The sequence below is a fragment of the Centroberyx affinis genome, unplaced genomic scaffold (genome assembly GCF_046629955.1).
Source record: "Centroberyx affinis isolate AG114_WGS23_722 - 3 ecotype Tasmania unplaced genomic scaffold, CSIRO-AGI_Caff_v1 ptg004734l_1, whole genome shotgun sequence".
Taxonomy (NCBI): Eukaryota; Metazoa; Chordata; class Actinopteri; order Beryciformes; family Berycidae; genus Centroberyx; species Centroberyx affinis.
In genome coordinates, this window is record NW_027282291.1 from 477,211 (window position 1) to 500,977 (window position 23,767).

Here is a 23,767-nt window from a genome sequence, read left to right on the forward strand (position 1 = left end):
TGATACTAGAAATAACTTGATTTATTAGGTGCTCTAGGTTGCTGCACAGTACATTCACAGACCAGGAAGTAACTTGGTGATTTTATAACTGTAGTAAGTCAGTTCTCTTACAACAACAACACTGTGACCACAGCAATTCCATGTGGTCTTTCAAGTCAGTGTAGTTTCACTCACTCCAATCACCCTCCACCCAAGCACATAGAAAGGGCTGGTGCACTTGTTTAGTTTACAGAATCATGGATAGGACTAATATTCAAAGTTTCTCTGCTTCAGTTCCTCAGTATGAAATTCAGCCCAGCATCTTATTTTTGTTTCTCTCCGTTCCCTTCTCTCTGTCTAATGCTCTGGCTCGGTGCTAGTTAAACCCCATATTATTCCAAATCTTCTTGTGTTTGGGCACAGCAGATTTAGCTGAGCCCACTGTTTTGCAGGTCAAGTTGGTAATTCTAGTGTGCTTGGGAGGGGGAAGAGGAAAAGGGGCCTCCACTTCTGAGTGAGTTTGATACCAGGTCTGTTTGGAAACACGTCTGCGGCAGACGGCTAAAGGAATCACTGCTGTCTCCACTTAAGACAGATGTCAGCAGCCTGGCGTCGCTTACGGAGATTAGGGAAAAGAAAATAACGTCTTTGAAATGGCATGTCCCTCACAACGAAGCTCCAAATTCAACTATTAAATAGGTCAGTAGCTGCTCAGCCCTGCATCTAAGTGGGTATAAGATGGGCTTTATGGAAGTCAGATGTGCCGCACCAAACATAGCTTAGTTTTTGAAGTGCAGAGCATGAGTTCCTTCTGTATAAACACATGGAAATTTACGGCCTGCAGTCATTCAAGAAATAACTTGTGAACACAGGATTCCCCCTTACAGAGACATGATACCTCTTAAATCTCTACCCTAGGGCAACCTACCTTATGTTTTTTTATTAAACCAGAGACAAGGGAATAGCCTAATGCTGAGCCATTGTTCTTAGACAGGTCCAGTGTTCACTGAATATCTGAGCTACAGCCTCGGTGTAACTGGTGCTGTACTGGTGGCCTGTGTGAGGGCCTTTCTGCAGGTGCCATTCCCATTATGAGCACACTGCTAGCAACCGGGGGCAGCGCCATGGGCTCCAGCCAGCTCTAATTGGCTAGATAAAAGGGGCTGGAGTGTAAATCGCCCTATGTATGGGAGATAATGACACCCTTCCAATGGTACTTGTGTGGGTGCTAGGAGGGGTGTGTGTGTGTGGTGGGTGGATGGCGGGAGCTGGGGCACTGAGGCTGGCATTGTGACCAGGCTGACGACACTGAAAGAGCCCTTTGTCTCCAGGGTTTCAAATTAGCCCGAATGCTTAGGCAGGGAGAGGAAGGGGGGGCGCTAGGAGAGGATGAGAATGGTGCGAGAGAAAGAGAATGAGGGAGAAAATCCGTTAGAGACGAGGCTTAATGAGAGTAAATACAGGCCCAGTGCTGCTGCTTTTCTGGGACAGCCCAGCTAATCATATTGAGGCAGGAGGGTGATTTTCTGATTCAATTTTGCCATGGAATGCTGCAGACAGTTGGGCTGTAACTGTAGCCTTTTGTGTGTGGTTGCAACTGAGGTTTCTTTGCCCTTACATAGACAGTTACTCTGTTTAAAGCAAAAACGTGCAGGGCAGGAGCTTTTATGGCTGAAACAAGCCCTAGGTCTCTTGATTTAGGGGCTATATTAGATCTCTTACGTCAATTAAATTTAAATATATCTACAGGACAGGTTCATAAGCTTGTGAGATTTTGTTCCACAGTGTCTCATTGTTGACCCCTGGTATACTCTATTGACCCTCTTAAGCCCATCATCATCAATCACCAGATAATGTAGCCTCATATTTCTACCAGTACGTAGAGCTGAGAGCTTCACTTAATGTATAACTGGATTTTGTCTCTACAGAAAACAAGAGCCAGTAGATTCACAACCAATTGGTTACACCGACTCTCTAACATGGGAGTCAATGGTTACATAGATCACATTTAAACCTCCCATCAAGTCTCAGACGCCAAAGACTTACATGGTCTTAGGCCGAATGTTGGCCCTGGGCACTGATAAGATGTATTTCGCTGCTACAGTGCAGGCTACAGGATTAAACCCACACAATGAGCCAGTAACATTGTAAGGAGGCGTACACTAATAGGCGTGACTCCATTAAATTCAATCTCATGTCATGAGAGGAATCTGCCCATAGTGAGGGCTGCCTTCATCTTCACAGAATGGGAATTCCCATTGCCAGCCTCTTAGCAATTTATCAAGCACAGCCAAAAATGAGAAAAGCAAAAAAAAAAAAAAATGTTATCACTGTAGTCGTGTCTTTCTTTGCTCTCTATTCACACTCATAGAAAATGTAATCTCCTTCCACATTAGCATCACTATGCAATGCTTACGGAATTCTCTTTCCATGCAGTGTTCACAACCTGCCCTGTTCCACATATGAACAACTGTCATCCTGTAATAATTCACTCGTTTGGACCACTTTTCTCTCGCTGACACATTAAATTATAGTGTTCTGCTTTTGTCAATCACCCAAATGAGTAAGCCATTCAGCTGTTAAATGTGATTGGGTTTTCCACCTCACTGGCACTGTAGATAGAGCTGTTAGATGTTAAGAGACCTCTTAATTTCCCTACCTTGTTTATAACCCTTCAATTGACCGGATTATAGATGTGACAGAGACGTGAGGGATTGGGAAAGGGAAAGTGGCTGCATTGAGGGGATGAGTTTAAAAGGTTGGAAGAGGGCAGAGGTTTAAGCTTATTGTGAGGAAGGCCATTATTATTATTACAATAAAAAAAAAGAGTTTTTAATTACTAAAACAAGTCAACTGTGGGACAGACTGTATGAGGGACATGTGAGCAGAATATCAGTTGTTAAGGCAGTGTTGTGGCTTTTTGAAGGCCAGGGTTAGTGAGTGGTTGAGGCACCTGGGGATGGGTGCTCTTTGTTCCTGCTTATTATCGTCTGACATGAGGTTAATGTAATAAGGCTCCCAGAGGGCCCTGGGTTGTGGACGTCTGTTGACTCCCTTATTGTTTCCGCTGACATTAATGCCAAGACGGATCACCTCCTGTCCTGTGATGGTTGGAGGGAGGGAGAGAGAGAGCTGGACGGGAAGACAGACACAGAAAAGGTTGAAAAATTACAGTCGAGAGAGGAATGGCAATATGTGAAACGGGAGAAATATAATGAGTTAAAGGGAGAGGTGAGGCGTGAGGAGAGGTAATGTGATGTTTGAATTGGGAGGAGAGAGAAAGAGAGAGAGAAATATGGATTAGATACAGTAACTCACAAAGGGGCAAGAGTGAGGACAAGAGGCTGATTCTCCATAGAATCAAACGGCTTAAGTCTCCACTGACATTGCACTCCTGAATGTGTTTACACCAGCCATCGCTATACCAATCCTGGTCTGGGTGTGAAATATCCTATTCTAAACACTCCAGATGTTCTCTGGGTAATCTGGCCACCGTGCCCAACGACGCCTCCCCCACTACATCTACAGTAACCAGTCACCTTTTAGCCTTTAAGAGGGTGCATCTCTTAAATACATTTAAAAGATTTGCCATTGATCCCTAATGATGTTTGTCTTTTGGTATCGGCTTTAAGGAAGCTCTGGAAGTGTGTCATTCTTGATTTAAGCCCCTGCTCCACAGCACCAAAGAGCTTTTCCATGCTGGATCGATGGAGCCCAATAAATCAGCAGCAGCTGGAAAGCATACACCCATGCTCTGACACACACAGACACACATGCATGCACACATTCACTCCAGCTAATGCACGCAAACATTGCTCACGTGCACATTTCTCCACTCTCTCTCATCCAAATGATCTCAAAATCACTAATTCACAGTTAAGTGCATGCAGGCACACTATGACCCCATGGGCTTCTGCACAAACACTCCCACACTAGGCAAAGCAGCATGACCTGCACACACACAAGAAAAGATTTTTCACTTTTTAATTGTCTCATTGAAAACCTCTAAGTGTGACCTTGACTGTGATTTCCCCCCTCCCTAATGGTGTCTGGGTAGGTTGTATAGAATGACAATCGCCCGCAGCAAAGAGGAGGATAAAAGCAGATCCATTTTCACCCACATTCTCCACTCTGACAGTAGTGAGAGGCCCCCGAGCTTCATTATTCCTTTGCTCTGTGGTGGGTGGGGGGTTGAGCTGTACTGCCTCTGTGATTCCCTCCTGGTCTCTTCTGAAGGTAATCCTGCATCAGGCTTGGCTTGGTGGCATCAGATTTAACATGAGCTGGCGTGACCTTGACATACTGCAAAGCCTTACTGTCCACATGATATATATATATTTTTTTCCCTCTTCGGCTCATTGAAGACCAACAGCTCTCTTTGTAGCACGATGTCAGTAGAGATCTATGAGCAAGGCTGCCTCTGTCGTTTCCTAGATAGTTTTGATGGGCCTAATGCTCGACCTGAGGGGTGAATTCAACCATGACTGATACATGGTGTCTAAAAGCAAACGGACACACTCCGGGGGCTGGAGGAGGGGGGTGTAGAGAAGAGGAGAGAGTGATAGAAAATGCGAGCAGTAGGGTGGGTGAAATGGCAAAATGGAGGTCAGTGGTATGAGCGAGAGAGAGAAAAAGGAAGGGAGAGAAGGTAGAAGAGAGCCTGTCTGCTCTATCATATCAGTAATGCAGTCTCCTGCCATCTGGGAGAAAGTGAGCAGGATGGAGGGCAAAATGGAGGTCAGCGGAGAGAGTGTGTTGGAGAAAAAGGCTGAGAGAGAGGATAAAAGAGAAATACTGAGCCTGTCTGTGCTGTCATATCAGTAATAGTCTTTGTGCCATCTGGGAGTCTGGGCAGCACTTTCTAGGGGAAAAAATCAGTGGAGGAAAAGAGAGCAGCAAATGTGGATTTTACTGAAATGCAAGCCGGATTCTCTGGAGTTATTAAGAACAGACCAGAGACTTTACCAAAGTATTAAAACACACCTAATCTACAGTTGTGTTAAGCCTGAACCTTTGCCACTGTGACTTGCTAAGTGATAGGGCTGTTTCCCATAGGAGTGGTAGTTATAGCGGCTCAAACACATTGAGAAATAACTCTTTGGTGAGATTTAAGCTGGCTAAACCCCTCTATGCTGTCAAAAGCAGTTTACTGGTGAAAAGAAAGCTTTAGAGTTGAGAGTGAGAGTTCATACAGTATGCCATTCAGCGCTGAGACTGGAAGAAGCTCTGACCCTCTGAAATCTACTCCGCTAGTGCTTCCATGCCCCCTATAGCAGCGCTGTATGCCCTACAGAGGGTGGATTAGAGCACAAAAAAGCTTTTTTAAGAAGTGCTTTCTAATGTATATGCACAGACATACACACGGGTCATCACTATGCTCACAAATACGCACAAAATCAAGCCTATGCTACACATTCCTGGTAAAACCTGGTGTTTGTACTGCCACCCACTTTGTGTTGAGGTGAGGGGTTTATGTGTGTGTGTGTGTGTGTGTGTGTGTTGAAGCAGCTGGGTTAGACGTCAGACGTCACCTGTGGTGACAGCAGGCAGGGGGTCCTCACTAACTACATATAGCTCTATGCTAATGAAATACTTCCCACTGACAAGGTCTCTAATGGTGGCACGTCAGACGACCTTTAAAACGACCAACCCCCCACCCTCTCAATACCTCCCCAGCAGCCATCTAGCCTCTCTTATACACACACACACACACACACACACACACACACACTGTCACAAACATTCCCAGGAGAGGCCTGTGTCCCTCGCCGGAGTAAATGTTGTTCACACTTTACAGCAGGCACACACACAGCAGCCACATTAAGCCCTGGTGAGTTTACACAAATCAACTTCTGTCAGGCATCAAGACATTTTCCCCACCCCCCCAGTCTCTGAGGGCCTCAGTGTGGTAGAGAGAGGGCTCTTTTGGAAAGCAAGGTGAAAGGTCAAAGCCCTGGTATGCATTGTAATCAGTTTGGAGGAGGTTCTTAATCAGGTTCAGTGGTGGCCTGTATTCATCAGGACCAAACAGCACTGACCCTCCAGCTGAGACACCTAACCCTGACCTGGAAGAGATCTATCCTACCAGCTGGCACACTATTGTTGAGTTAAAAACAAGAGATTACTGATGATTATGTTCAAGTTCTATATAAATTACACATGTGCAGATGTGCTGTTTAGTATTCAGCAACACGCAGATGGCTACAGTGTCCGAATCTATTCAGTATTTGACTGTTTCTAGCTGTTTTTTCATTTTTGGTTTAATTCAGTACTGTCTGGGGAATCAGGGCCACTGTATAGAGGCTTAGTGGTAGAACTGATCTATATGGTAAGCGCATGCATTATTCAGTAATGCACCAACATCAGGGCTTTCACTCAGGCAGCAAACACCCATGCTCATTAGGCATGCGCATACCCAGATGAATATTAATGCACCTTCAAACGTGAGCCTCAACCCAGCTCTGCACATACTGATTAATTATTACACAGAGCTAACGAGGAGCATGTACTCCTCGTCATCAGGGATTTAGCAACACACTATTTGCCAATGCATTCCTTTCTAAATAAGCCAGATAAGCTAGTAAAGTCCAATTACAGAGAGAGTAACAAAAACAAATTGGGTTTTTTTTTTTGTGGGAAAGTCTCTTGAGTTGCATTAGTGGGATGGTGAATCTGAAATTGTAAGCATTTGTCTTTATGTAGTATTTTAGAGTATGTCAATTACTAAATTATTAGGAATTTGCCTCTTCACATACATACATACACATACATGTGCTCATTTCACCAATGGGGGCAAAAGGGCAACCAGGAGCGACACCCCCGCAGCAGGCAGCGGTTCACTGTATTGATCTATGACACATCAACAGTGATGGAAATGTTGGCAGTTGTAGGGATCAAACCTCTGACCTTCTGGTTGCAGGACGGTGTCTCTAACCGCCAGGCTACTCTGCCACCACCTGGTTATTATCTACTCTATCTAGTGATGTTGCAGAAGCATATTACAGTCTCAAGACGATGCTGATATGAGAAAGTCTACCAAGTGAAAGCCTACCAGGATATGATCCGATAGCAGGGATTGTGGTGTGGCCGCATGGTGACAGCGTGAGAGGAAGAGACCACCTGGCAAGGGATTGGGAGGCTAATTGTCCCTCTGGTATTAGGTTAGCTCTGCCAAGTCTCTTGAGAGAAAGAAGCACGTCACACACACACACACACACACACACACACACACACTCGCCATACTGTAGACATACACACTGAGACAGACAGCCTTTCTTCTTCATACTGTGTCACACACATACACATGCACATTTCGCACCTGTTCGGAGAGATAATAACACTAGCTGTGTGTGCGTGTGTGTGTGTGGGTGTGGTGGGTGTGAAGCTCCTTTGTCACCTCTTCTCTGCCACCAAAAAGGATGTAGACGATGTGACACTCTACACTGCATGCAAGCATGCGTACACACACACACACACACACACACACACACACACACACTAACACCTACAATCACATACAAAGAGAACACAGCTAACACTTGAACATAAGTTAACACAAAGTTAATTCAGACACTGTTGGATACACAGATCCTTTCATATGCTTTCTCCCCTCTTTCTCACATTACTTGCACAAACACACATGTATGTTCATCATCAGATCAAAAGGGTGAGGCCCACCCTCCTTCAGTGAGTATCTCCTTACTTCTGAGCTTTTATCTAGTGCTTCGCTGTGAGCCGCTGGCTAAGATGTCCCCCACCCTACTCTCCTGTGGGGCTCTTATGTTTCGGGATGAGGCAATAGGAGTAGAAATGCAGAGAAGGAAGGTGAAAGAGGGCAATGGAGGAGTTAGTAAGGACACAAGCTGGTGGCTCAGTATGGCTGATCGGATCCTTCTGGCTCTCAGTTTGTGTCTGTGTCTAGCAGAGGGGGAAGGGCATGTTTTTCACCTCTCACCTTTATATAATTAATGATCTTTCCTGCACAGTGAGAGAGAGCCAGCTGCACTTGTATTACCGGCACCTGCTCTGGTCCCTAATAAGTGTGTTAGGTGAACATGATGTTAACATAATTGCTATTATGCATTGCCAGTAGCTGCACTGTATTAGTGTGTTGCCTCATGAACATGCGATCAACATGTTATTACAAATTCGCTCCCAGGTAAAGCCTGAAAGTGGTCAGTTTTAAGAAAGATTTATTTTATACTTCAAAACAGAACCACTCCAGACACTCAAACACACAACTTCTGAACTCCTTCATTTCCTCTCTTGGGTTGATTAAACCTTGTATCATCTTGTACTGAGAATTAAGCTTAATGTAACTCAATGTGGCAAATTAAAGTGTTACAGTGTTTCCCAGCCACTGAACGTCACCTCACCATGAACCTCACCATGTGGGAGATAAGTGTGCTTCAGTCTCTATGGTGCCATCAGAGCTGGCAGGCAAGCACACTTGTGGCCCACTGCCCATAGAGACACCTGGCGCCTCTCTCTCTTTCACAGACACACACACACGTAGGCACACACGCGACAGGCTTGGCCAGATGGGAACACATCCTTATCGAGCCAGATTTACTATGTTAAAGAGCCAGCCTGACACAAACACTTACACTAAAGCAACAATATCCAATCAATCGCCGTCTCTCCCACACCGACTCAAACAAGATTGAAATGCCGGTCTCTTACAGCTTTGCTCTTCCTCTCTCCTCTTCTCCTTGTGTCTCCCTGGTTTGGCCCTGTAGAACAGCCAGGTGGTGGAGCTGCAGAGGAGTCGGCTGCGTGACGACATCAAGGAGTACAAGTTCCGGGAGGCCCGTCTGCTGCAGGACTACACCGAGCTGGAGGAGGAGAACATCTCGCTGCAGAAACAGGTGTCCGTGCTCAAGCAGAGCCAGGTGAGGATGGAGCCATGATGCACGTGTACATGTGCGAAGGTTGACTCATGGAAATGGGGAGAATGTTAGGGTTAGGGAGAACAAAAGCAGATCATCCATTCCTTGCTCTTCCCTGCTCTCCATCATCATGCCCACTGCAGCATAATCAGCTACTGTACATTTAGCTCAGTGTTCTCAGTTAGACTTAATTATCCCAGTAGCTGCGGGCACCTTGTCCAAGTACTTTCATTAATGCACACACATACACACACACACACACACACACCTTACACCATCTTACAGTAGCCCTGCAGGCCCTCCACCTCCCACACACCAGATCTCAGTATGTCTTCCATTGTTGATTAGACTGCCCAAAGAAGCATTAGCACTGTAATGTTTAGATTTAATTACGATAAAAACCATGCTCTGATATAATAAAGAGATTAGCGTTAGCCTTTGTTTTTTCCCAGTGCCTGGAAACAGTTCCGCTGTCTCATTAAAAACGAGTTTAATTGTGGAAGTTTTTGACAGTCTTCCCTAACAGCTATCATTCTTCAGACCAGAGATTCAAACTCTTTATAGTACAAAGCACACTGCCTGATTCAATTCAAATGAGTAGCTAGAATAAAATAAACCCCCCTGCTGCACATCTGCAAACATAAAACAGAGCTGAATTTCCAAGTAGGATATTTCCATTTGATGTTGGCTTTTATGTGTGAGCTGTTAATACTCTCCATATGCTCTTGCCATCTAGTACGTTTTTTATATTCAACAAACAAACAAAAGTGGCTCCTATCTTTTAGTTGACTAACAAAGAAGGATTCCCAAATCTAATTAAGCTTAAACTAATTAGAAAGGGAAATGAAATCGACAAATTGTAGATTAAAATGATCTTGAATAATTACGTTCTCTCTAATGTAGCCACACCCCTCTGGTTTGGCACTCATGAACCAGCAGCACATCTAATTTTCTTTGAAGCTGAATTTTTAGATGCATATATTTCTCTGTCCATCCACAACTCATTCTAATGTGTAACTGGTTCCCTCCCCTCCCCCGTCCAGGTGGAGTTTGAGGGTCTGAAGCATGAGATCCGTCGACTAGAGGAGGACACCCAGTTCCTTAACAGCCAGCTGGAGGATGCCATCCGCCTGAAGGAGATTGCTGAGCGTCAGCTAGGAGAGGCCCTGGAGACCATCAAGACCGAGCGCGAGCTGAAAGCCTCCCTGAGGAAGGAGCTGTCCCACTACATGAGCATTGGAGATTCCCTGTACCACAGGTAAACAACACACACATAATATCAGTATCAACAGGCCTCAACATAACGCTGTAAAGAACACTAGATAACACACTACTCTCATGTTCCCTCCCCTCTTTTTCCCTCAGCCCGCTCAGCATCTCTCTGGACGGTCTCAAGTTCAGCGACGATGCCGCCACTGAGCCCAACAACGACGAGGCTCTCCACGGGTACGAGAGTGGCTTCAGCAAGCTGGCCAACGCCATCGCCGAGGACAACCGCGTCTCCGCCCCCAAGAAGGATGAGCTGTTCCGTCCGGGGCCCAGCCTCGTGGACGACCTGCTGAGCGAGCTGAACATCTCGGAGATCCAGAAGCTCAAACAGCAGCTGATGCAGGTTGGTGTTTAACCAACCACAGAAAATTCACCCAGTATCTGTATGTGGACATTGTTTGTACAGTGAAGGATATCACTGGCCTCTGAGATTTTACAAGTATTCATTCCACAGACAAATAGGAATAGACAAATTGATTCCAGAAGAAGTAAACAGATGTCTCTAACAATGGAAAAACCAATAGCAGATCACGTGTAAATGACTCGTTGCAGCAGTGTTTGGATTTCAGTTCACGCATCGTTGATCCGATAATAGTATACATCAGTCATTCAGCAGGTGGACAGGGTATTTGCTCAATAGTGGAGCTGTTTATAAAGGCTGAATCCATCTCATTCTGATGCACGATTCATTGGCCCTGACAAGTCAACAGAGAATCAATAGCAGGACAGTCACAGAGCCAACGGCAATAAAGCACCTTGACAATTCCTCTTGATTTTCATACATGGGAACAGTGTGCTTATTGATTGTTTTCTTTGTTCTTTTTAACATAATTTCAAGTCATTTTATCATAGTTGTGTTTAAATATTTCCTTATCTTTACATATGCTTTATGAGACAAACCAAACTAGATAGCCACAGAATAACTCAAGGCAGTGGAACTATGTCCTTGATTTGGAAGGTGTGTTGGAAGGAGTGAGTGAGTCAGTGGAGTGTGTCGGCTAGATCCCGGGCCAGGCTGCTGCAAATCCCCTTAGAGCAAAGTTAATCCAGGGAGACACACTCCCCACCTTGGCTCCGCTAGTCCGTTCGGCTGCGAGGCAGCGGGTGGTGGCACCGGTGGACCTGCCATCTGCTAGTTCATCGCCCCATGAGGCCAAGGCCACGCCTGGTTGGTCACCACGGTTACCAGTATGGATCGGGTACCTGCGGATAGTGATTGTTTTGGGGACTAAGGGATTAAGGATTTTTGCCTCTCCCTTCATCAAATATAAACATTGTTGTCAGATTAATGTGTGAACTTGTGGTTACCTTAGTGCTGCCCTGGTATGAGCACTGTTCTGATACTCGCCCTGACCTGGAACAAGCCTTTTGTGGTGAATCTGGCTCACTGTGGTGAGGCCCAGTGTTTGTTATAACCCACCAGCATGTCAAGTAGGTCTCTCAATCCCCCTGCCAGGTCATTCCACAGATTCCAGAGAGCAATCAGGACAGAGGAAACAAAAGCCTCCTTCACTTACTCAGCCACACTCGGTTGCCCTCCTTACCTCATCTTATTCTATTGATTAGGGACTCGCTGATCAATCCCAGACATCCGCTGCTGAAGTGTCACCCTACTCTTCACTCATAGTCAATCTATACCAGCAATCTGCCACCAGATCCAAAAAGGATGCTGTGGGAATAGGATGCATAGTGATGTGTGACGGCTGGCCTTTAAAACTACCCACAGGCCCTCTTACATTTAGGTTATGTCGCTCTGCATTAGTTCATGATCGAGGATTCCCAGTTATAAATATGTGAAGGCGTCAGTCTCAGCAATGACTTACTTAAAATTTGGACATTCCTTAAGTCTGACATGTGCAAGCATTTCTGTCAATTATCAGAATGAGAATTTTAGTAGAGCGCACTGGAGGCATGGGAAATGCTTCATAGCATAGTACAATTTCATCCTACATACATCCTTACCTGTATTTCAACACTTGTGATCGTGGTATGCTGGAATGTTAAAGTAGCCTGCTCTTGAGCATGTCATGACTCACCTTAATTAAACCATCTGTCACTTTTGAATCTTGTCTTCAAGATATATTCTGCACTAACAAATAATTTATGCAGATGAGCCCAACCATGATACTTTTATATTATTTACAGCTCAGCGCTTGAAATAGCTGGGTGCTTAAGTCAGCACAACTGTGTGTGTGTGTGTGTGTGTGTGTGTGTGTCTGTGTGTCTGTGTGTGTCTGTGTGTGTGTGTGTGTCTGTGTGTGTGTGTGTGTGTGTAAGAAGACCCGCCCAGGGTCTCTGCCAGCACTGAGCTGGCACTGAGTCCAGACACTTTTCAAGGTCACCCTGACTCTGATGCTGGGCCTGGCGGGCAATGAGGCTCACATACTTTGGCAACACAAGCCTGATAGTGGGTAGGATTACCACATGACAGATAATCCAGTGATTTGATCCCATCTGTAGAGTTGAAAAGTAGGAATCATTCACATCCTCAAGTTACCTGAATCCCACGCCAGGAAATACATATGTAAAATGACATGCATGCAATAAGCCAATCACTGAATATTTTTATCCCTAACATATAACGTCCTCGTGTCTCATTTCTTGTTCTCTCTCACCCGCTCTACTCAGATGGAGCGTGAGAAGGTGAACCTGCTGTCCACCCTGCAGGACTCCCAGAAGCAGCTGGAGCAGGCTAACGGCGCTCTGTCCGAGCACCAGGAGAAGGTCAACCGCCTCACCGAGAACCTCAACGCCATCCGCAAGCTCCAGGCCAGCAAGGAGCGGCAGTCTGCCCTGGACAACGAGAAAGAGCGTGATAGCCACGAAGACGGAGACTACTATGAGGTGGACATCAACGGACCTGAGATCCTGGAGTGCAAGTACAAGGTGAGATAACTAAATTCCTTCCTTCAGCTGTAGATAGACACTGAATTGTCCTTGAGCAAGACTCTTGATTAATTAAAATTAAATAAACATACAGTAATTAATGGTCAATATTAGGTCTTGGTGTATACTCAGCCTTGATATATCCTCAACTGTTAATCCTTGCTTTTCTAGGTTGCAGTGTCTGAGGCAGGTGAGCTGAAGGAGGAGCTGAAGACCCTGAAGGCAGAGTACCAGGCCTGTCAGTCTCGCTACGACGATGAGCGCACCCGTCTGGAGAACGATGTCACAACGCTGGGAGGGAAGCTGGCAGTTCTGGAGAAGACCAGTCATGCAGAGAGAGAAGAGAAGGCTAGGCTAGAGAAGGAGCTGCGCAAGGTGAGGAGTTGATATTGACCTATTTCATCTAAAATGGTTTATTGGGTATTTTGCATCTAATATATAATTTTTAAACTTTGTCATTTTCCCCATTTGTCTCTTGACAAGTCAAAAAAGAGGCTAACTGATGTGGTTCTTTCTGTGTGTGTGTTCAGGTGAGCGATGTGGCAGGTGAGTCCCAGGGCAGTCTGAGTGTGGCGCAAGATGAGCTGGTCACCTTCAGTGAAGAACTGGCCACCCTCTACAACCACGTCTGCATGTGCAACAACGAGACGCCCAACCGCGTCATGCTCGACTTCTACAAGGAGGGCAAGGGCGGCCGGAGCAGCCCAGAGGGCCGTGGCCGCCGCTCTCCCATCCTTCTCACCAAGGGCCTGTTCCCCGAACCCAGCAAGACCGACCTAAGCGACGGAGCCCCGTCACCCGTCTCCTCCCTGCCCTCTCCCGTGTCCGACGCCCGCCGCGAGCCCATGAACATCTACAACCTGGTGGCCATCATCAGAGACCAGATCAAGCACCTGCAGCTGGCGGTGGACCGCACCACGGAGCTCTCACGCCAGAGGGTGGCCTCTCTGGAGCTGGGCACCGTGGCTGACAAGGACAAGGAGGCCTGCATGGAGGAGATCCTCAAACTAAAATCCCTGCTCAGCACCAAGAGGGAACAGATCGCTACTCTGAGGACTGTCCTCAAGGCCAACAAGCAGGTTGGTCCATCTGTCTGTCTTTCATACACTCTATTTAACCAACTTGATGTTACTCCCAAACATTTGTCACTTTTCCTTGAAAGATAGAAACAGAAGTAGAGGGAGTCAGCTATTTCAGGTCTATTCAGCTGTTGCAGCAAATACTGCAGCCAAGATCCATAACAAACACTAGACAGCAGCCCTGTGGCGTCAGCTGCCAAGTGTATCTGTGTAGTTAGGGTGGGATGAAATCCCTCCAAGGCACAAAGAACCATAACCCAGAGGCAGAGTGTGTGTCCAGTTGCTCTGTTAGCCCTTTAAAAGATGTGTGTGGTTACTCTGTGCCTGGCCATCAGAGCACCGTGGAGACTGAGACATGAAAGCCCCTCATAAACCACACACATGGTTAACTAACAATAGCAACCAAAAGGTTTGGGAGGGTTTACTACAAATCACTGGGCAACCTTAACAACATACATTTGCCAGAGAGAAATGGGTCATATGGCTCATATTAGGAGAGGCCTACTTGGCCTAGTCTTGTGATAGGAAATACACCCCCCAACCCCCTCCTACTGGTCTAACCCTTTTGTTCCTATCATCCACCCACAGACAGCTGAAGTGGCGCTGGCCAATCTGAAGAGTAAGTATGAGAACGAGAAGGCCATGGTGACTGAGACCATGATGAAGCTGAGGAATGAGCTCAAAGCCCTGAAGGAAGACGCCGCTACCTTTTCCTCACTCCGAGCCATGTTTGCCACACGGTAAGAACATGCCATCGACGGCTCGGTGGACATCACCATAATACATTGTTCCACCCATCCTGCCCTCCAAGAGACACATCAGCATTTATCACTCTACCAACAAAGACATGCTATTCAGACCTCAAAAAACTGTTTGCCCACTAAGTTTATCCAGGGGAAACTGCCAGAGCACACAAGTAATGTTTATTGTTTGCCAACATGGTTTGGCATGCGTCCCAAAGCGTGCTGGCATGCTGTGTTACTGTACATGAACTTAAATAGACAACAATAACACTGCAGGCCTGATGCCATCATGCAATCAGCTACTTCTGCCATGTTAAGCTATTCTTAAAACTACATGCAGCATACCTAGACCACACACAAAAACAACTAGGTAAGCTAAAGATATGTTTACCATAATGTAATCCATATCTACCATATGGTAGCTTTGTGTCTGTGGCATTATTTTAATATGACAGGTTTAAGGATATTGTTTGTCTTTATGAATCTGGGCCAGGAAGGGATACTACTAGTGTTGGTCCTGACCGTGGAGTGGAGAAGGTTTATAATCTGGGTATCATGTAAATATGCTGCTTAAGCAGCGTTTTTGACTAGTGACTCCTCCTGTATTTATGTGTATGTGTGTGTGCATCAGATGGGGGGCTGCACATCCTACCGATACACTCGCTAAGCTTCCTGATTCCAATAAGAAGCGGGCCAAAGGTTCTGTGGGTAATCCCTACCTCAGCCTGCTCTGGATTACACATTCGCCCCTCTGCACATAGTGGCAGTGGTCACACACTGCTTGTTTGTGTGTGTGCGTGTTTGTGCATGCATGTGTGTGAGAAAGGTGAGAAAGTGTGTGTTTGTGCACTTGTGTGTGCTTGTACATGTGATTTTAGTGATTCCAGTGTGAATGTATAACATTGAATGTTTGAGATGAGTTTGCTCTCCATGTTTGTGGTTTGTTGTGGGTTTTTTTTAAGATGTCAATACCCGCTTCTCCAGCATATCATCTCTGGCCCAGATGGCTGTGCTGAGGCAGTCTTTCTTTCTGCCTTTAAGACTCCTCTGCAATCCACAGCAAAGCTCAAGCTGTGCAGAGGAAAGGGAGGGAGGAGAGGAGGAGGAGGGCAGGGAGGGATGGTATTATAGAGCGAGGGTTACAGAGGCTGCAGGGAATGTGTAGGCAACTCAGCAGCCCTCGTCTTACCCATACAGTAATTCAATACCTGTGCCCGAAGTGCATTCGCTGAAGTAACTCCATATACCTGCAGTAGCTAATCAATTAGTAACAGGAGGAAAACTCCTCCGTCGGCAAATATGAGAGTTTGTGTTGTCATGACAATTTGGCGCAGTGCAGAGCCAGATGGCTAGAGGATGTGGGTGTAATGCTAAACTGATCGGACTGGGGACATAATAGAAAACCAGCTCTTGCTTTTACTAAATATAACAGACACTGTGCAGAGCAGCACTCTGTCATTTTAGGGACTTCCCCTCCTTTCCCCCTGGGGCCCATGATTCGTATCGTTTGTTATCATTACAGCATTGCAGTGAGGGTGTGAGATTAGATTTACAGTGAAACGGCAGTGCTGTCCAGTCTCTCTCTCCAGTGCCCTCCTTTGCTGGAGAGGCTGGGATGTCGATAACACACTACAGCCTGTCCTGCTCTGAGGGCCACAGGAAAGCAGCACTTACCATCTACCCCAGTTTCTACCATGTAAGGTGATGGAAACTTCTGCGTCAGTGCATGTATTTTCCTACTCACACACAGAGAGCCTCCCCTGATGATGCTCTTGAGGCTCACACCCCTTCTGGTGGAATACAGCCTATGCATTAGTTATGTCTGTTTATGGGACTCAAGTATTGGTATGTAAATTCAGTCCTATATGGAGCGGGGCTGGGTCAGGGACTCTTTGAGAGGCCGAGGGACTCGCCTGACCGAGGTTTCCCACACTCCCCCTCCCCCCTTCTATCCCCCATCTCCCCCTTCCGTCCTTCCTCACAGCCAAACACCCAGTTCTCTAGTCGTCAGGAAAAGAATGAGAGGAAAGGGGCAGGCTTTCAGTTAAAGCCCTCTACAGGAGCCTAATTTGACAGTCTTTCTCATGGTAATCGCCACTCTGACAAAGTCTGTAAAGGTGGATTTCTGGATTTCTGAGACAAACTGAGGTAAACTCTCAGATACAAGTGTGTGGTCCCTATAAAAAGGGGACGAGAAATGGAGTGAGATTGAATGGATGTGTAAGTTTTTGTGTGACCCTTTGTTTGATCCCACATTCCTGATATGTGTGTGTGTGTGTATTATGTCAATGCGTAGGCCTGTGCCTCTCTCATGGATTAACGTTACTTGAGATATTCATCATTTCTCACTGAGAATTTCATGAGAGAGACACAGAGCTGCACGTATTCGAAGTGTCTGTGTGTGGCTCTGTCTCTTTTTCTGTGTGTGTGTGTGTGTGTGTGTGTGTGTGTGTGTAGGCGTGTGTGTGCCTCTCCAGCTGCCGTCTCTGGTGTCATGTTAACAGTAAGCCCCTGCCTCTAACATTCCTCAGACATGCCTCAACATGCTCTCAGCGGCAGCCCGTCCTGATTAACAGTCAGACAGACCGTACCCCGAGTCAAATCTTCTGCTCAAACACCCTCAGTCAGCCTTTGTTCTTCTCTTAGTCTTATTCACTTCTTATCATTCTTTCTTTCATTTTCTTCTCACCTCCTCCCCACTCTCTATGATATCCTACCCACCGTGACCAATGAGACCCCAGACAACAAGACAACAGCTGAGGAGATTGTGTGTGTGTGTGTGTGTGTGTGTGTGGTGGGGGCTCACTCTGAACCATGCCTACATGAATGTGGTGACACCTTTGGATGTAGCTTCTCCTTATACTTCCATATAAATACCATGTGGTGGGAGTGTGTGTCTATGGCTGTGTAAAAGCATATAACCCGACCTCTGGCTACTGTAAATCCTCATTAGAGAGATGCAGAGCGCCTGTTTCTCAATGCTGTGAATGTGGCAACTGTTCATCCTCAAAAGGCCAGCAGCCGCCCCCCTCAGCCATTGTGCCACCACACCCCTTCAGCAGGCCAAAAAGACCCCCATTGTATCCCTCCGTTCCCTAGAATAGACTTGTCTTTTTTTCCCGGGAAAACCCACGCCCTCTCACCCCCCCCCCCCCCCCAAGAGTGGCTGAACCGTCTTAAGGGGCACTGCCTCGTCCCGGGTAGCCCCCCTATCTCACACTGGGTTTAATGAAGCAGCACTGATCCCTATTGTCTGGGTGTGTGTCCCACTGGGAATCAAACTGCATACACAAGAGGGGAGGGTATGGTTCATGTTTGTGTGGTGGTCTGGTGAGGGCAGAGTTCACATGGTGCACAACCACGTGCGGCACCACAACAGCTCAAGCAGCCAATCACTGCCGACCAAATAAAAACATCAGATTGGAAAATGCCAGTGAAAGCTCGCAGACATTGGAATACAATGGATGAATGGCATGAAATACAATAGATTTCTGCATTCTTTCAGTACGGTGGCTTTGCAGACTAAGGGCATTTGAGGACTTCTCTGTTAGTACAGGTTAGGGCGTTTCCAGGTAAAGTCAATATTATTATAATACCATCAAGTTCAGGGAGTGTTTACAGCCAGAGAAGGAGTGGTGTGAGCTAGCCTACCAGTCACATTATGTCTGAATGGTTTTGATGGGGCAAAGCTGGAGAATAGGGTGTTTTTGGCTAAAGTAACCGACCGCTCCCTTCACAGAGGTGCGTCAGTCATTACTGAAGGGTGTCACTCAGATTGCTTTGTCAGCAACAAAGAAAGAAGGGATGAGCAAGATGGGGAGAGAGAAAGAGTGAGTGATTGCAGGCAGATGCACAGCAAGGAAGAGAGGGAGAAAAAAGGCTGGAGATAGGAGCCAGGAGAGAGAATACAATTGAAGAACAGATGAATGAGAGATGGAGGTAATGGAAAGGGAAAGAAAAAAAAGAGGGCTGGCAAAGGAGAGAAGGATAAAAATGATAGGTGAGCAGAACTAGAGCAGATGGAGAGTGGTGATACGGACCCCCGCCTCGACGTTCCTGTGGATGACCCAGTTTTTCTACCTGTCCAGCCCCAGACACGCACGTGCCAGCCAGGCGCACTCCCCTACTTGCAAGGGCAGAGCGAGACGGTCGATAATGCCGCAGTGCAGCACCCAGTGATATTGAAGGGGCACATAGAGAGAGTTCATATCTGCCGGTATTTCACACAGATATAGGAGATGGGAGGGAAAGTTATACTGTATGTTTCACTTCTGCTAGAAAAATGGAGAACAGGTGTGAACAGCCACAGCTAGGAGCCATGAGCAGCATTCCTCTTTTCTCCATCTTCATTTTCCACCCCTCTCTGCCTCAGCCTAGTCCTCAGGTGACGCAGAAAGGATCTTCTCGGTGACCCCTAGGTTAATGCTTTCATCCTTTGTGTATGTGATCCATTCTTAACTTCCACCAAGCATACACTCCCCGTATTGTCATTCGGAGAGCCTGTAAGCTACATTCAAATGTCTCTCCTGTTCATGAATGTTAATCATACCCAGTAGCAGTGCCCCTATGAACCCAACAAGCTGCACATTTGGGTCGGTTGTATGTTCAGGCATTAAAATTTTGCATATATTTGCATAACAGGTTTGGATAGTACAGGTACAAAGTGAGTCATGCGTTGCTGCTCGGTCATGAAATGTAGAGTGTACCATTTACAATTACCATTACCAATAAGTGATGGTAGCTGTGGGCAGACCAAACTATTGTTCTGTCTTCTATAAGATCTGCTGAAACTGACTCAAAAGGCTGTTGGAAACAAGTGGGGCTGTGTCTGATAGAGAGCATCAGAAATGGCTGAAACCTTAAGTGATGATGCAGGAGCTCTGGTGGTCTCATCAGGTCTGTGCTGCTTGGTGCTGTGGCGCCACCTGGTGGTGGCAAAAGACACTGTGTAACTAGGGGAAAGGTCATGGTGAAAATGCTTTATAAGATAGATCAACTGTCTTAGTCTCCATGACTGTTGGTTTCTTTATCGCAAACATGCGGTATAAGGATGTGTAATGATTCAGTGACAGACTTTATGCAGACATTACAGAACACCATCACATGCTTTTTGCTCATGATGGACCATTTGACAATATTGTGGCTGCCACTGCCCTCTGCTGGAAGGCCATTGAAAAATATTAATGGTGTAAACTAACATCTAGCTGATATTCCTGAAGTCCAATTTAAAGTTGAAGTGTGAAGAATAGCGTGCATCTGACACTACAATTTTCTCCTTCTCTCTTGCAGCTGTGACGAGTATGTCACCCAGCTGGATGAGATGCAGAGGCAGCTGGCTGCAGCAGAAGATGAGAAGAAGACCCTGAACTCTCTGCTGCGGATGGCCATCCAGCAGAAGCTGGCCCTGACCCAGCGCCTGGAGGACCTGGAGTTCGACCACGAGCAGACCCGCCGTGGAGGCAGCGGCCGAGCTAAGGCCCGCAGCAAGGCCGCCAGCGGCGCCGCACACAACCCCCACGTAAGTCAGAGTCTCACCTGCTCTGGCTCTGGCCGCCCAGAGCTCAACAACGCCATGCCCAACGGCATCCTGGGAGGCCCCGTGGTCTTCTGCAGCGAGAAGTACAAGATCTACTGCGACTGAGGCGGCCGAGAAGTCCGCAAGGGACTGCTGTGTACAGAGGGGAGGGGGCCGACCGGCCGAGCCTCCCCTGCCTTAGTGTTAAAGAGCCCCACTCGCTCGCTTAGCTCCCTGGCCAGCCTGCTGTGTGTCTAACCTCCATTTGCCCACGGCTGCTCATGCCTGCTAGTGTAAACGCTTAGGGGAATGCAGATGTATGTACAGTGTGCACTAGACGTTTGGGACTGTAGTAGACATATACGGCATGTGGATTATAGGGCCCCCGATCATGTTGGGGGTTTTTGTGGATATTATGGAGTGTCTATTCTTTCCGCTGTCATGGTGCTGTACGTATGATGTAAAAGGTGGCAGCTTTTGTGCTTGTTTGTCCCCCTGAGTGTGTTGCCTGGTAACAATAACACGTTTGGGGGTGGAGACATGTGAAGAGGACGTCGTTCTGATGGTCATGTGACTACATTTGACGTCTTCTGCTCTTTGGCTTGTCTGTTGGCGTTGGTGCTCCTTTCAAACGGCCCCTTCCTCCTCCTGCCTGCCTGTCTGTCCTGGCCCCCCAGGACTGACCTCTGCCCAGTAGCCCACTGTCCAATCAGGTCACTCTTAAATGTTTACACGAACAAAAAGAAACAAAAATATGCAATCTCCCGCTGCCGTCGCCAGGGGAGCACAGTGTGATTCGCTGTATTCTTAACAGAAATTCAAAACTCACAAGTGGGTTGGCTGATGGTTTTATGTTGGAAGTGGGCAGAAAAGGAGCACCTGAGACCACAGGTGTTTATTTTCAGGATAATTTTAAAGCTGTGATGCTAGTACACCAACATAGTAGGGTCAGTAAAATCGCATGGCTTTGCAGCTGAAATGCTTTTTCTGTTGCCAGGTGTGTGGTACAAGACAAACTCATGTACTACAGGGCTCTACATTATAAAGAGAGGAGTTATTTGGTGTCTGCTGAAATACAGGAGGGCTATTCCATGTGACCCATTATGTTACAGTGGATTCTTTCAGAGCCATATTACGAGAGAAAGAAAGTTAGACAAATCGATCTCCACACCCAAATTAAGTGCACTTCAGCATAGGTGCCTCAGGTTCCTACTTCTGTTAAAATGGATATAATGATTACTGTGAACAGAGATACAATATAGTTTTGATCAAAGATGATTTTGTTTTTTTTTAAACGGAGCAGAACCTAAAAGAGCACCAATCAAAAAGGCACCCGCATCTGGATAATAAATCTGCAAACTAAACCAACCGACATTACTCGGCAAAGTGCCTGTCGACCCAAACACTTGATATATTTATCTATCTGTTGATGTAAAGCCCTGTCCTTGTGTCTGAACTTGAGCTAACACTGATCTTTTCCTTCTCTCCCCCCGTTCTCTCTGACCCTTCTCTATTTTTGGGGGATCGCTCAGACCTCTCAAATAATCTGTGTGGTTATGTGGCTGAAAACCCTGTTCTCATGTCTCTAACCTGTGTCTTGTCGCTCGGTCGCCACGACGACCTTCTCTCTTTTAGATTGTCAGCAGCTTGCTCCCCCCGCATCGCCACTCACCCTTTAAACTAGAATGAGGGATTGTGGGGAAAATTGCCCTCTGAATATTTTTGTCAGGTAACGTCCTCACGCACGTGTTTTTCCTGATTCTTGCCTGTGTGTTTATCTCAGATTCAGCATTGACCTGAAGGGCCCTCGAGTGTGTATGTTGTTTTTAATGATATTTGCAAATGGAGGGTCTTTAATTTCTTTTCTTTTTTTTGTTTGGTGTGTGAGGACAAACCAATGTACTGTTTTAGTATCCAGAATAGCTTTAACCCCTTGCAAGCTAGCATTACGCAGATAGGAAAAAAAAAATATAAGTGGGGCTTGTGTTAGATAAATCCATGTACTGCTTGTGGATCATAAACACATTAGCTTTATGATGCTAAAAGCAGGGTTGATGTGAGGAAATCCTGCAAGATGAATTGAATTATGCTTTTTCTACTACCAATAACCCATATATAAAACTCTATATTCTTGATATGATCATGTTCAGGTGATGATCTTGCAGGATCCTCCAACAGTATTCCTCCCTCTCAGATATGGAGAGGGAGCTTATTCGTTCCTCAGAAAGTGGAACAGCCTCAGTGGTCAACCCTGCTTCAGTGTGCATCCATAAGCTGTAGCACACAGCATGGAGACAAGGCTATCGTACACATTAGGGTAAAAGAAAAAAAAAACCCTCCTTAGAGGTCAATCACTCTTCTGTTTGAGATCCACTTAGCTTAAAAGTGCGATATATTCAGTTTCTATCAGTTTGCGCTGACAGAGAAAAAAGGGTTTTGGGACTAGAGGAAGGAGAACTACTCTTATTGTGAACCAGCTCCTGAGAGAGGAGAGATAAGGAAGCTAGACATGCTGGCGAAGAACGCTACATGTCTGGCTCAATGCTGACTCTGATACTGTGGAGAAATGAGTCCAGGGGTTTCCTGAGGGAGAAACCCTTGGTGATTTTTTTTGAGGAAAAAAAAGAAGATTGGTTGTTTGATCGACTGGTTACTTAACCAGAGGACATTGATTCAAATTAGTTGACCCTCTAACCCTTCCCCTTGTATAGGCTCTGTGGAATCACTGAGCAGTAGATAGACCTAACACCCCAGAAGGTGATTGTGATTAGAACGCCCCCCCCCCCCCCCCCCCCCTTCTTCCCCCAGACCGATTAAACCCTGCTTCACTTCGTCTAGTTTGAAATCAATGTCTGGTTAATCTGGTGTCATCACAGCTTGCCACCTAGAAAAAAAGCTCCTCCTACCTCTGCCTGCAGGCTCCTCCCACTTCACCTTTGAGTTCTCTTACATACATTGCATCTAATTTCTGATTGGTTGTAAGCCTGCATGTCAAAAAAACATAACCCATTTCCATTAACCTGCATGGCACACGGGAAAGACCCATCTCCTTTTGACGTGGTTGTGGCGTGGATTCCGCTCTGTCCTAGAGGTGAAAGGTCATGGTACTTGTGAGTCATTGGCTTCCTAACTGCACCCTGCTGGTTCTCTAATGTGAAAGGGTAACGTGTCATGAATGCGCTTTCACATCAGCACCTGCCGATATGACAGAAATGCTCCTGACATAACATCGGCTGCCTCCGGACTCCTAACATGGCTTCAAACTTTTCTGTTGCTATGACTAACTAGAGCCGCCGTTTATTGTGTCTGTTTTGACCTGCTACTGACCATGTTAACAGTCGCTCTAAATTGACAAATAATGCTAATTGTGATCATTTGTTTGTTTTTCCATTTTGCAGTAATTACAGT

At 46.3% G+C, this 23,767-nt stretch overlaps 1 protein-coding gene across 7 annotated transcripts in view; it reads left to right on the forward strand.

Moving 5' to 3' along the window:
* The window catches only part of LOC139665885 (protein bicaudal D homolog 2), a 45,595-nt gene extending 22,446 nt beyond the window's left edge, over nt 1–23,149 (forward strand). The window contains exons 3-11 of one of the 7 annotated variants that reach the window (XM_071544905.1): nt 8,718–8,872; nt 9,880–10,116; nt 10,233–10,479; nt 12,765–13,022; nt 13,194–13,397; nt 13,553–14,101; nt 14,690–14,841; nt 20,134–20,335; nt 21,995–23,149. In XM_071544905.1, the coding sequence (XP_071401006.1) occupies nt 8,718–8,872; nt 9,880–10,116; nt 10,233–10,479; nt 12,765–13,022; nt 13,194–13,397; nt 13,553–14,101; nt 14,690–14,841; nt 20,134–20,335; nt 21,995–22,048 (2,058 nt within the window). In that variant the 3' untranslated portion in view covers nt 22,049–23,149. Of the gene's footprint in view, nt 1–8,717; nt 8,873–9,879; nt 10,126–10,232; nt 10,480–12,764; nt 13,023–13,193; nt 13,398–13,552; nt 14,102–14,689; nt 14,842–20,133 lie in introns of all 7 variants that reach the window. The other 6 variants (XM_071544906.1, XM_071544901.1, XM_071544903.1 and 3 more) reach the window with 6 other exon arrangements.
* Nucleotides 23,150–23,767: the final 618 nt, after the last annotated feature.